We start from the raw sequence: 13,990 nt of genomic DNA on the forward strand, positions 1-13,990 counted from the left end.
AATGACAGTCCCTCTCAGTACTGAAATTTCCACGACAGTGTATGATATCATGTTGGCGAGCGGTTTGGTGATGTCAACGTTGTGAACAGAGTGCCCCAAGGTGGCGGCAGGGTTATGGTATGGGCAGGCATAATCTATCCACAATGAACACAATTGCAATTTATTGATAGCGATTTAAATGCACAGAGATACTGTGACGAGATCCCGAGGCCCATTGTCGTACCATTCATCCGCCGCCATCACCTCGTTTCAGGATTATAATGCAATGCCCCATGTCGCAAGGATCTGTACACAATTCCTGGAAGCTGAAACTGACCCAGTTCTTCCAAGGCCTGCATACTCACCAGACATGTCAACCATTGAGCATGTTCGGGCAAAATGAGCAACTAGGGGTCAGGAATATAATGTGAATGGTGGGCTACATATGACATTTTCAGAGTTGTATTCATTAGCGCACACTGTAGCAAAACTTTTACAACAGAAAACATGAGTTTCTTGTTGGACAAGTTTAGGTAGCCCCTCCCTGTTTCAGTCAGTTTTCTTCTGTGCGGTGTCTAATAAATACAACCCATTTGCACACGCAATGAATGAATGAGCACACATTGGAATATTCAACAATGATTATTCCAAATTAAATGTAATACCATATCCCTTAACAATATATATTTGAAATGTCCAATGCAGCCCTGTTATATATCAATATTAAATAATCTCTGAGTAACAACTAAAGATGCAATATGCAGAAATCGCTACGTAATTTTCTGGCTGCTAAAATTTGAATAGTTTGACTAATTTCAGTTTGTGACAAAACAAGCAAGTATAGTGTTGAGAATTCTTGTACCATCTAAACCACTGTGAAATATGTTTTCCATAACCAAAAAAAGCTGTTTGAAGCTGGTGTACAAAACCAGAAGTAAAAGTAAAACGAAACTTAAGAACGGGAAGCATATAAAGAGCACACAGACCAGCTTTACTGCTTCTTAGACTTGCTTTCAATGAAAATGACAGATTTCTAACTCACATTTTTATTTAAATTTGGTCGGGTTGCCCAAAAATTTACATATTGCCGCTTTTATGTGCCTTACTGTAATTATTTTCAATTATTTTCATTGTTTTGGTCACCATAAGGAAACTAACCAGCAAAGAAGAATTGGCTCTTGCAACATCCATTGGATTCCAAGAGTGTTGTCTCATGAAAAAAATGTGCAAGCACCTCAATCCATGATGAACAAACATAGATATTGGGATCAAACATTTGGCTGAATAGGGGCAAAATTGTGATTTCCAGTCGAAAGCGATGCAGCTATTCATTCCTTTCACGTCTCATGTTTAAAAAAGCAGGAAGTCTCTGTGAATCCATAGAACCACTCAAGCCCCCATTAACACATGTTGGATAGTTCACAGTCCCTCCCTCCAAAACTTTCACACCAGAAAACCCAGAATTGCTTCCTCTTTTTAAAGCAGAGACATGTACACTGGTGGTGGGGACAATTGGTAGGGGAGTTGTTGACCTTCCCACACGTTTATTTGCGAAACAATGGCTCCATTGACTTGGCTGTATCCCGCCTCACAGCCAGAGCAGTTAAAGATCCAATGCAGCCATTTTTATCTCAATATTAAATCATTTCTGGGTAACAAGTACCGTACTGTGATTATAATTTAAAACAATGGTAAAAAATAAACCAAAATTGCTTCTTAACAAAAAGCTATTTCTCAAGCAAGACTTTTGGGACTGTCTGGGAGTGGTCTGAGTGGGGAGGGGAAAACTAGCTGTTTTGGGCAGAGAAAAACTTTCTTATTGGTCTATTAACTCATTGCCTGGTGCTTTTACCAGGCAGACCAAAACACCATCGCACTGAAACAGAATGAAATTTCAGGCAGACTTTTTAAACAGCTCTTACACTAAAAAGGGCATTAACATAACTTTCACACTATTATTCCAACCTCATAGTGTGGAAATAAATATAAAACGGAAAATCACATTTTTTAAGATCCTTTTTGCTTTATTTTTACTATTTTCTACATTGTAGAATAATAGTGAAGACATCAAAATGATTAAAAACACATATGGAATCACGTAGTAACCAATAAAGGAGGGGGTGTGATGGTGCTTTGCTGGTGACACTGTCGGTGATTCATTTAGAATTCAAGGCACACTTAACCAACATGGCTACCACAGCATTCTGCAGCGATACGCCATCCCATCTAGTTTGCGCTTATGGACTATCATTTGTTTTTCAACAGGACAATGACCCAACACACCTCCAGGCTGTGTAAGCTCTATTTGACAGAGTGAAGGAAAAGCAGCCAACAAGTGCTCAGCATATGTGGGAACTCCTTCAAGACTGTTGGAAAAGCATTCCAGGTGAAGCTGGTTGAGAGAATGCCAAGATTGTGCAAAGCTGTCATCAAGGGAAAGAGTGGCTACTTTGAAGAACCTAAAATATATTTGGATTATTTAACACTTTTTTGGTTACTACATGATTCCATGTATGTTATTTCATAGTTTGAATGTCTTCACTATTATTCTACAATGTAGAAAATAGTAAAAATAAATTAAAACCCTTGAATGAGTAGGTGTGTCCAAACTTTTGACTGGTACTGTATATCATTGCATGGTTTCCCCATTACTCCCAATGGTTTTGGTTAGCAGTGACGAAAGTTAGCTGAAGTTAGTACTGGCTGTTTTAAGAAATCCGAACCGAGGATTACAGTTTCCCTTGGGAGTAAGAAACAATATAACTGCAATGTCTAAAATACCGAACCTATCCTTTAAGTAATTATTTTAGGCATTGTTATAGATCAATTGATACGAACTTCTGACTTAAATCTAAAAGCTTGGTTAGTAAAGTGTAATTCTTAGAATTTCTGTTATTCCATGTTTTACCACAATATTTATTTCTTCTGTTTTAAGAATGCATTTCACACAGACACAAAATATTGAAGTATGTTTTCCATGTATTAAGGCACACGTAGTGTATATAACCAATCATTACATAAAAAATACACATTTTCTTCATAAAATATTTTTTTTACATATGGACTCCTCTTTGCACTGTAGCCAGCATAGCTGCATGGTTATTACACATACAACCATATTTGCTACAAAAAGCTTTTATTTTCTTCCTTGCTAGTATGGTGGATGTTTACGTCATGTTTTTTTGGCTCACTGATAGGTAGGAAACATCCCAATCGAACAAACCCTAAATGTACAGTACCAGTCAAAAGTTTGGACACACCAACTCATTCAAGGGTTTTTCTTTATTTTTAGTATTTCTACATTGTAGAATAATAATGAAGACATCAAATCTATGAATAACACATATGGAATCATGTAGTAACCAAAAAAGTGTTAAACAAATCAAAATATATTTTATATTTGAGATTCTTCAAAGTAGCCACCCTTTGCACACACTTGGCATTCTCTCAACCAGCTTCATGATGTAGTCACCGAGAATGCATTTCAATTAATTGGGGTGCCTTAAGTTTATTTGTGGAATTTCTTTCCTTCTTAATGTGTTTGAGCCAATCAGTTGTGTTGTGACAAGGTAGAGGTGGTATACAGAAGATAGCCCTATTTGGTAAAAGACCAAGTCCATATTATGGCAAGAACAGCTCAAGTAAGCAAAGAGAAAAGACAGTACATCATTACTTTAAGACATGAAGGTCAGTCAATTCAGAAAATGTCAAGAACTTTGAGGCGCTATGATGAAACTGGCTCTCATGAGGACCGCCACAGGACAGGAAGACCCAGAGTTACCTCGGCTGCAGAGGATAAGCTCATTAGAGTTAACTGCACCCCAGATTGCAGCTCAAATAAATGCTTCAGAGTTCAAGTAACAGACACAACTCGACATCAACTGTTCAGAGGAGACAGCGTGAATCAGGCCTTCATGGTGAAATTGCTGCAAAGAAATCACTACTAAAGGACACCAATAAGAAGACAAGACTTGCTTGGGCCAAGAAACATGAGCAATGGACATTAGACTGGTGGAAATCTGACCTTCGGTCTGATGAGTCCAAATCTGAGATTTTTGTTTCCAACTGTTGTGTCTTGGTGAGACGCAGAGTAGGTGAACGGATGATCTCTGCGTGTGTGGTGCTGGTGCCACTGTCAGTGATTTATTTAGAATTCAACACACACTTAACCAGCATGGCTACCACAGCATTTCGTAACGATACGCCATCCCATCTGTTTTGCGCTTAGTGGGACTATCATTTGTTTTTCAACAGGACAATGACCCAACACACCTCCAGGCTGTGTAAGGGCCATTTGACCAAGAAGGAGAGTGATGGAGTACTAAATCAGAAGACCTGGCCTCAACAATCACCCGACCTCAACCAATTGAGATGGTTTGGGATGAGTTGGACTGCAGAGGGAAGGTAAAGCAGCCAACAAGTGCTCAGCATTTGTAGGAACTCCTTCAAGACTGTTGGAAAAGCATTCCAGGTGAAGCTGGTTGAGCGTGTGCAAAGCTGTCATAAGGCAGTGGCTACTTTGAAGAATCTAAAATATATTTTGATTTGTTTAACACTTTTTTGGTTACTACATAATTCCATATGTTATTTCATAGTTTTGATCTCTTCACTTTTATTTTACAATGTAGAAAATTGTAAAAATAAAGAAAACCCTTGAATGAGTAGGTATGTCCAAACTTTTGACTGGTACTGTATATAAAAATATTCACAAGAAAAAGTACAAAATGCCACCTGCGGTCCCATCCTCACATTAATTTGTTATAAAGGGGAGACTTGGGGAGGGTAGAGGCTGTTGAAATTGTGTTTTTTTTAGATCAACTACATTGCAGTTAGCAACTGCTGTTTAATGTAGTAGACTTATCCAAAAATCATAATGAGTAGTCATTTAGGATGCAAGTTGATTTGTAGATCAGTCAGTCTGCAGTCTCCGACAGCAATGTAGTCGATCTCAAACACGCACACAGATACAGTGTCAGAGTGCAGAACTTCATGTAGGGGGAGGGAACCCCAGTCCTGAAGGGTCAGCTTGGATTGCTTGCGCCTCTGTGATTAACTTAGTGGCTGATTGGCTGATGAGCCCACTGATTAAGGCTTCCCAAGTCTAAATTAACCAATGTGGATGGGAGTAAGTATCTCTTGAGGACTGGAGTTGTGTGGTTGCTCCTCCAAGTTTAGTTTTTTTTGCCCTTGTCTGAAATCTCTGGCGTTGTAAAATAGCACTAAACTCTTTAATAGGCCCCAGATTTCTCATATCGTCAGTGGAAAACCTTGTATCTCCAAAAAGTTAACTTTCAGGAATTGAACAAAAAAAAAAAGTTTATTATAGTTTTGGAACCTCAAGGTATTTTGAATGACTTTGATTGGTCCTAGAGTCATGAAACTTTTACAGCACGTGGAAGGGAATGACTGTCAATATACTGTATGTAAAAATCTAAAATAAACGATATGAGATCTGTCTATGGCTCATCAGAAACTGCTGACAAAGCTCATCTAAATTCTACGAGAACAAAACTGCTGGTTGTATGAAAAGCTATTGGCCGTAACTTCGGAGTTGTATAATCAATATCTATCAAATTTGTTAAGACATCCCAAATGCTTCAGAAACAAAAGCAACACATTTATGAGCGGCTAAAATTCTAAGCTTACCCATATGAGGACAACAAGATTCCAAAGCAAATGTGGCTAGTGCCGTTGCCAATACCTCAGGGAAGAAAAGTATTTTTAAAAGTCATTAAAAAAATCTATGAATACTTTAACCATCCCCACCCGACAATGACACACATAACTCATTGTTTGGTCACTATCAGGAAACTAACCAGCAAAGATTAATTGGCACTTGCAAAGTACATTGGATTCCAGGAGTGTTTTCTCATTAAAAAAATGTGCAAGCACCTTAATCCATGATGAACCAATATAGATCTTGGGAACAAACATTTGGCTGAATAGGGGCAAAATGGTGATTTCCTGTCGAAAGCGTTGCAGTTATTCATTCCTTTTAGGTCACGTGTTTAAAAGTCTATGAATCCATGCAACCCCTCCCCATACAACCCCATTCAAAAATGATGGATAGTTCCCAGTCCCTCCCTCCATGCCAACTCCAAAACTTTCACACCAGAAAACCCAGGATTTCGCCCTCTTTTCAAAGCAGAAACGTGTTCACTGGTGGTGGAGGGGACAGTTGGTAGGAGAGTTATTGATCTTCCCACACGTCCATAAAGAAACAATGGCTCCATTGACTTGTCAGTATCCCCCTCACAGCCAGAGAAGTTAAAGGTCCAATGCAGCCATTTTTATCACAATATTAAATCATTTCTGGGTAACAATTTAGAACCTTACTGTGATTTTTGTTTCATTAAAATGGTCAAAATTAAAATGGTCAAAAATAAACAAAAATTGATTCTTAGCAAATAGCAATTTCTCAAACAATAATTTTTCTAGGGCTGTCTGGGAGTGGTCTGAGTGGGGAGGGGAAAACCGAAAACTAGCTGTCATTGGCAGAATTTTGGAACTCGTTCTTGTTGGTCTATTAACTAATTTACTGCCTGGCAGGCATGCAAAAACGGCATCCCACCACAACAGGCTGAAATTTCCGGCTGTCTTTTCAAACAGCTCTTATACTAAAAGGGCAATATCATAATTTTCACAATTTCACAGTATTATTCCAAACTCAGTGTGGAAATATGTATAAAACAGAGAGAAATCACATTTTTGACTGCACTGGGCCTTTAACATGGAAATCGCCGTTTAAAAAATGCGGTCGATTATTAACTAGAAGTGTGGGCTTGTTGCCCAGAGGAATCTGATCAATGCATTGATTATCAAAAACAACAACGAGGGACACATTTCCCTCTTCAGAATCACACTCAGCAAGAATAAAAACAAAAACATGTGTCATAAGAATAAAAATACATTGGTTTCTTCCAACTTCAGGGCCACCACTCTCAAAATATTCAACCGTAGTATTAGAACTCAATATTCACTTTTCTTGGGCGTCCATGATCACAAAGTTTGGGACACAGTGGAAGAATAACACTGGACCCCGTCTTGGAAACTTTGGGAGTTATGCAGTGCATGTATTGCACATACTGCATTGTAAGCAACTGAAATTAAAACACAAATAACCTTTTCAAATGAAAATGTGAAACTTTTGCCAATGTGGTTTTCCACTATTCAGCTGGAAACCTGGAATTCCTTCGTACAGTAGTACCTTTTCCCAGAAATGTCACTGGTATGCTGTAAGAACTTATCAAGAACATTGCACACTGCACAAAGTCCAAGTTTACACAAACCCCCTTGGTCTTCTATATGTCAATCTACCATTTTAAAGCCACATTAATTAACACATGTATTCTCTGACCACAATGGCTGTCTTCTAAATGCATAATGTATTTCTTTCATGGGGTACAGATGTCGGTCAGATGGTCAGCAAAGCCCTTCTCTTGGCCAAACAAAATGGCTTTGATTGTACCGAGCCCCATCAGGTCTTCGAGCTGCTCACCAGAATATTAAACTTCTTCCTTATAAGCATATAAATGGCTTACCAGTGGGGGAAAATGGTTGAAAAGACATCATATACAGGGCTTCCCTGCAAAAGACACCTTGGTCTCAATGGGACTCCTTGCTAAAATAGGTTAAATACATTTCAACCAGTTTTTGTCTGAAACCCCACACATATTAGTGTGTTGTACATTTTCCCCCCATAAAACCGGGAAGACGAGCAATGTCTTATATGTATGATTACAAGAAGGAAAGGATAAGGGAATCAGACACTCACATAATGATTCACGCACAAATATGACAATATACCACACAAACATGAATGATAACTTTCAATAAAATTAATCTAAAAACTAAAATATTTCAAATTTTATATCCCTAGTCCAGTGTTACTTGGATAATTCTCCCATTTATCATGAGATTACTTAAAATATTTAGATATTGTGGTGCTGTCTGTCTGTCTTTTGCCTGCTAGTAGTACCATATAGTCAGGATTTGAGAACTGTTTATTTCCGGTGAGTGAATTTCCTCGACCTTCAAAGTACTCAGTGTTGTTTCCGAGGCTGTGTTAAAAATGTTGACATTGAGGTGCTACAGTAGGGAGACAAGGAAGAAAAAAACCTTGGTGCGCGTTGAAACAAGTTCAGCACACACACGCTAATAATAACGTCCCTCCGATAATGCTACATTGTATTGGGTGGTGTTGTGTAACACCCCAGGTTTTCAGGAGATACAAGCTGGACATCCTCTGGCTGACAGTCCTGTGAGTGCTACTCCAAACAGTACACCTCCATTCACTCGATCACACACTAGTTCCCCACTCATGCTAACTTAATCTCAGACACTCAACGTGCATTCACTCTTAATGCATTTTCTCTCAAATGCATGCACACAGGCACACACAGTCCTCACATACCCCTGCATCCCACACAGACTCGTTCCCATCTTCCATCCCTCCCCCTCTCCTCCTTTTCTACAGCAGTAGCTACCCTATCCCCTGTCCGTAACCCAGGTTCATGCCTCCTCACATCACTTCCTGTCAGTCTCATCAGGTGTGCTCTCTCTGGCCACTCCAGGTGTCTGCTAGGCCCAGGTACTCTGGGTTCTCTGCCGTGGGCGTCACAAAGTCATTCACCTGCCTGGGAGGAGGGTTAGGGCCCCCATCCCTCTCCCCACCACCACCCCCTCCGGCCACAGCCTTAGCCACCAGGTCCAGGTAGTAGGGATTGTCGAAGGCAGGCGAGGTGGAGCCGGAGGTCATCATGGGGACCAGGTACTCCGGGTTCTCCACGCTGTGTCCCGAGCTCAGGCCATTGGGGAGGTGCCGATGCCTCTCGGCTGCCCCCTTGCGGGGCAGGGTGCTGGGGCGCTCGACGGCCCCCGGCCGGAGGTCCTGCACCTCCTGGTTGATGTACTCTGGGGGAGGAGAATGAGGAGAGGAGAATAGTTCAGATATGGAGTTTCACATAGAGATATACAGATTTAATTATATTTAAACGATAGTCTTAGAACATAAAGAAGTACAGGTGTAGGCACAGCCATATTACGTGAATGACAAATTAATAGGATAGGGACAACACTCAAAGACTGATTATGACTTGCACAGATGTTTTTCAGCACCACGTATAAGTGGATGAATGTGTGTATTCAGACCTGAGCTCAAATACAATTTGTTTTCCTTCAAATACTTGAGCATTTGCTTGAGCTTGCCTAGAGTGCCAGGTGCAAGGTTGTAAGTTTACACTTATCCACTGCACTTATCCGCAGTGGTGGAAAAATTACCCAATTGCCAAAATTGAGTAAAAGCAAAGATATCTTAATAGAAAATGACTCAAGTAAAAGTGAAAGTCACCCAGTAAAATACTACTTGAGTCAAAGTCTAAAAGTCTTCGGTTTTATATATACTTATTTATATATACTTATTTGGCGCTGGCCCCCATGGGAAGTACATTATTTTCTTTAGGAATGTAGTGGAGTAAAAGTTGTCAAAAATATAAATAGTAAAGTACAGATACCCCAAAACTCTACTTAAGTACTTTACACCACTGCTTATCCATTGGTTCCTTTGGACCAGGCAAAACAGCACAGGTCTATTGTGTACTGTCTTTGACCTAACTCACCTGGTAACGCGTGATTATGATTATACGCATTACCCCTACGGGGCAGCGAGTGATGATTAAGATGATTATAATGATGCATCGGTGACGGTCCATCCGTCTCCAGGTCGCTCTCTCCTCCATTGGGGAAGGTGGGGTCTTTGCAATAGCGCCCGGGGCTCGCTGGTGCGTCATCGGGACCCCCGTCCAGGAACACAGAGTCCGAGTGTCCCCCCGTAGAGAGGTGTGAGGTGGTGCGGGCCAGGAGGGAGGGGTAATGGGGGTTCCAGGGCCCGTTGGAGATGGCACTGGCCCCCATGGGCAGAGTGGGGTACTGGCTGCGCCCCAGGGTGCTCACCGAGGAATACATGCTTCTCGGGCCACCCGCCATGGAGGGCTCGCTGTCCAATCCCTGGTCCGTACTCTGAGGGGGTGGAAGAAGAGTTTGTGTGTGAGAGAGAGAGAGAGAGAGAGAGAGAGAGAGAGAGAGAGAGAGAGAGAGAGAGAAAGAGAGAGAGAGAGAGAGAGAGAGAAAGAGAGAAAGAGAGAGAGTATGTGTGTGTGTGTGAGAGTAGATCTCAAGGAAACTTACTATTAGGGGAAGGAGAGGCAAAAGGGGAGAGGGAAGGGGCAGGAGGAGGGGGAAAGATGGAGAAGGGAATTAAATGAGGGAAGAACAGGAGAGGTAGCAAGTAGAGGGTAAGTGATTGTTCCAAAGACAGACAGGACAGAAGAAACGGGTAAATGGGAGGAAAAGGCAGAGAAAATAATTCAGAGAGGACAAAGTGAGTTGAGTACTGACCCTGTGTGAGTGGTGTCGTGAGGGGCCGTTGGGGCCCGAGGTCTCCGCTTGGGGTCTGAAGAAGTTGGGCTGGGGCACCAAGTACTCCTCAGCATCCAGCAGGTCTCTGATTTCTGCTCCCTCCTCCTCCAGTAGCATCCTGAAGAACTGACTGTCAACCGGACTGGACAAACTCATCTTGTCATCATTCTGGAGAGAGAGAAGGGAGGGAGGGAGGGAGAAAGAGGAGGTGGAGGGAGAGGAAGAAAGGAATGATTTAGGAAATAAAGTAAGCTGGTAAGCAAACAGATGGTGTTTGGCTACATGTATTTGAACAAACAAACAAACTCACATGCACACAGATTCCACTCATACTCATCTCACAGACTGGCAAACAATATCCACACATCAAGCATGTCTACAAGCATGCACACACACAGCCACCCAGTCACAGACAGACAGACCGCAACATACACAGAGACAACAACAGACACACCGACATACACACACACCTGGATGACTACGTAGCGAGGTGGGTCTCGTGCCATGGCGCTGAACTCTGTCACCAGCTCCTTGAATTTAGGCCTGCTGTCTGGTTCAATCATCCAGCCTGTGTATCAAAGGCAGACACAGGTCTGAACTATACTAATCAATGAAATACATTTAATTTGTGTTGCGCTTTTTTAAAAGACTTGAATAGATGAGTATTTTCCATTTATTTGGAGTTTAGGCATATGAGCTGTGTCTACAAAGTTTGATTTTGGGGTGAACCGCCCATCTAAGAGGTCATCTCTTAAAGGGAACCCCCCATTTTGTTTGTATGGAAGAAACGCTAAGGTTCCAGTGCCACTTACACTTGACCATGATCATGTAGACGTCAATGGTGCAGATAAGGGGCTGGGGGAGCCTCTCGCCCCCCTCCAGCAGCTCTGGGATGTCTCGTGCCGGGATCAGGTCATAGGGCTTGGCCCCAAAGGTCATCAGCTCCCAAACAGTCACCCCTAATGAGATAGAGAGATACAGTTGCAGATAGAGAAGGTTCCAAATGCTCCATCCAACATTAAAAAACAGTATAGTGTACTATGGTATAAATGCTGTAGTGTTTTTGCAGACTTTACTGTAGTATTCACTTTAGTATTTTTGGTTAATGTTCTATACTGTAGTGCTTTTGCGGACTGTATTATACTGTAGTATTTACTGTAGTGTTTTTGCAGAAATAAATGTAGTATTTACTATAGTGTTTTTGTTTTATTATATTTTACATAGAGGTGGAGGCTTTCTCCTTCAGGAGAAATACTAAATGAGCAAATTTTCCTTAACCTTTAGGTAGGTAGGACTAGGGGGTGAATGGATAGTTCAGAGCTTCTGCTCCCTAGTTCTATTACCTGTAGGGAACACAATGTGGTCTATATTTGGCATGTAGGTTTATCACAATTTAGCATTTACTATAGTTAAAAAAGTGTAGTGTTTTTGCAGACATTACTGTAATTTTTACTACAGTGTATATTTGCAGATAATACTGTAGTAGTTACTGTAATATTCTACAACAGTCTATAGTAAGTACTACACATGATCGAGGGATACTACAGTGTGTAGTATCGTATTCTACACTAAGTACTGTAGTATTCTATAATAAACTGTTGTTTTGTCATGTGTGATATTATGGCAATAACAGTCTATTCAAACTAGAAGGTAGTCTTTGAATGGTTGGTGCCAACATGGCGGCCAATTAAATGTTATATCTCACACTCAGTTTGCTGACTTTATTCAGAGCTATAGATAAACAGTTGTGGGCACTAAAACCTGTGGTACAGGTTTTTGTAAACAAACTATTGCTATTCGATAGAGTGCCTTGTTGCATACGCATTATGGCAATTGTTCTGCCTATACGACTTAACTTTTAATTGCCCACAAATGTACAGAGGTACTGTTGAGTCTGAAATAGTACAGTCGACGTTGCTGTCTTAGTGAATATTTAAATGCTTAGTGGCATTATTTATATATTAAGTATGTGTATCAAGATGGGTTAGAAGTGTCTAGACTGACCGTAGCTCCACACATCACTCTGGTGGGTGAACTTCCTGTGGAGGATGGACTCCAACGCCATCCACTTAATAGGCACCTGAAGAGCACAGATACATTACATTGAGTGAGCAAAACATTGGGAACACCTTCCTAATATTGAGTTGCACCCCATTTTGCCCTCAGAACAGTCTCAATTCGTCGGGGCCAACGGGATCCCCCCCAGTTTGTTGTGTCAAGTTGGCTGGATGTCCTTTGGGAGGAGGACCATTCTTGATACACACAGGAAACTGATGAGCGTTTAAAAAAACAGCAGTGTTGCAGTTCTTGACACATTCAAAACGGTGCGCATGGCAACTACTACCATACCCCGTTCAAAGGCACTTAAATATTTTGTCTTTCCCATTGCCTAGTTAAATAAAATACAAAACTTCACCCTCTGATGGCACAAATACACAATCCATGACTCAATTGTCTCAGGGCTTAAAATTCCTTCTTTAACCCGTCTCCTCCTTATCATCTAATAAAAAAAAAACAGGGATTCACCATTGAGACCAGGGTCTCTTTCTCAAGGGAGCCCTGCACATACAATTCATAGACAAAATCTTATAAAAATCCGATCAGTACAAAAACAAAGTAAAATATAGCACAACAATCAAGAAAAACAGCAATATTCCTCCGCAAATAGTTCCCCATTTAATATTTTAAGTTGCCCAAGCGGCATCAGAGCATCCAATTGCAGTGTATTTTGCAGTTGGTTCCAGCAATGATGTGCATTAAAACTAAAAGCAGATTTACCTAATTCGGTAGAGACCTGAGAAACCTCAAGTTACCAAACCCACTCACATGGTTGGTTCTCTCATATATTTTTTAAACTTTAACAACAAAGTTAGGTAAGTTGGAAGCTTGTGTAGTAAGGCTTTATAAACAAAAAGGGAGTGATAAATTGATCGACAGGACTTCAACGAGGACCAGCCCACCTTTAGATACAGGATGCAGTGGTATTAAGTATTAAGACTGTCACCAGTGATAAAATGAATGGCGCTATGGTAAACGGCATACAAAGTTTAAGAGTAGTGGCTGCTGCAATCTGGTAAATGGTGTCACCATAATCATGAACTGGCAGGAAAGTTGACTATCATTTTCAATTTAGGGAGAGGGAAGATCTATTTCTAAAAAGAAGCCCACTTTAAAATCTTAGTTAAAAAGCTAACTCATCCATATTTGTTTTTTAAACATTAAGTATTTGTTAATCCAAATGTGCAGATTTGTAGGCGGGAACCTGATAAATGGGAGAATCATCTAGGGCTGGGTGATATGGCCAAAATGTCGTATCATTATATCTTTCAAATATTTTACAGTATTTGGTGTTATTTTATGTTTATGAATAATAAAGGTTTTAAATACATTTATGAGAAGTTCATGACCCTAGGGTGGAAACATACATTATAAGTGATTTCAATTGGGCTTTCTCTATTCTGAATGTTTTATACTGTTCAATCCAACTTCAAACCAAAATAACTTTCTGCATTTTCATACATTTCCGGATTTCCTGCACTTCGTTATTATTTCCACAGTGCCCCACAGAGCTGCATAATATGGGCAAAAAAAAATC

General features: G+C 40.6%; 1 protein-coding gene across 1 annotated transcript in view; it reads right to left on the reverse strand.

The window, feature by feature from the left end:
- Window positions 1-1,479: 1,479 nt before the first annotated feature.
- The window catches only part of erbb2 (erb-b2 receptor tyrosine kinase 2), a 46,833-nt gene continuing 34,322 nt past the window's right edge, over window positions 1,480-13,990 (reverse strand). Inside the window, exons 22-27 of the mRNA XM_071392499.1 lie at window positions 12,400-12,475; window positions 11,208-11,354; window positions 10,866-10,963; window positions 10,375-10,563; window positions 9,597-9,996; window positions 1,480-8,892 (exon numbers count right to left, since the gene is read on the reverse strand). Of these exons, the coding sequence (XP_071248600.1) occupies window positions 8,525-8,892; window positions 9,597-9,996; window positions 10,375-10,563; window positions 10,866-10,963; window positions 11,208-11,354; window positions 12,400-12,475 (1,278 nt within the window). The 3' untranslated portion in view covers window positions 1,480-8,524. The remainder of the gene's footprint in view (window positions 8,893-9,596; window positions 9,997-10,374; window positions 10,564-10,865; window positions 10,964-11,207; window positions 11,355-12,399; window positions 12,476-13,990) is intronic.

Source organism: Salvelinus alpinus, chromosome 3 (assembly GCF_045679555.1).
Source record: "Salvelinus alpinus chromosome 3, SLU_Salpinus.1, whole genome shotgun sequence".
Classification (NCBI taxonomy): domain Eukaryota; kingdom Metazoa; phylum Chordata; class Actinopteri; order Salmoniformes; family Salmonidae; genus Salvelinus; species Salvelinus alpinus.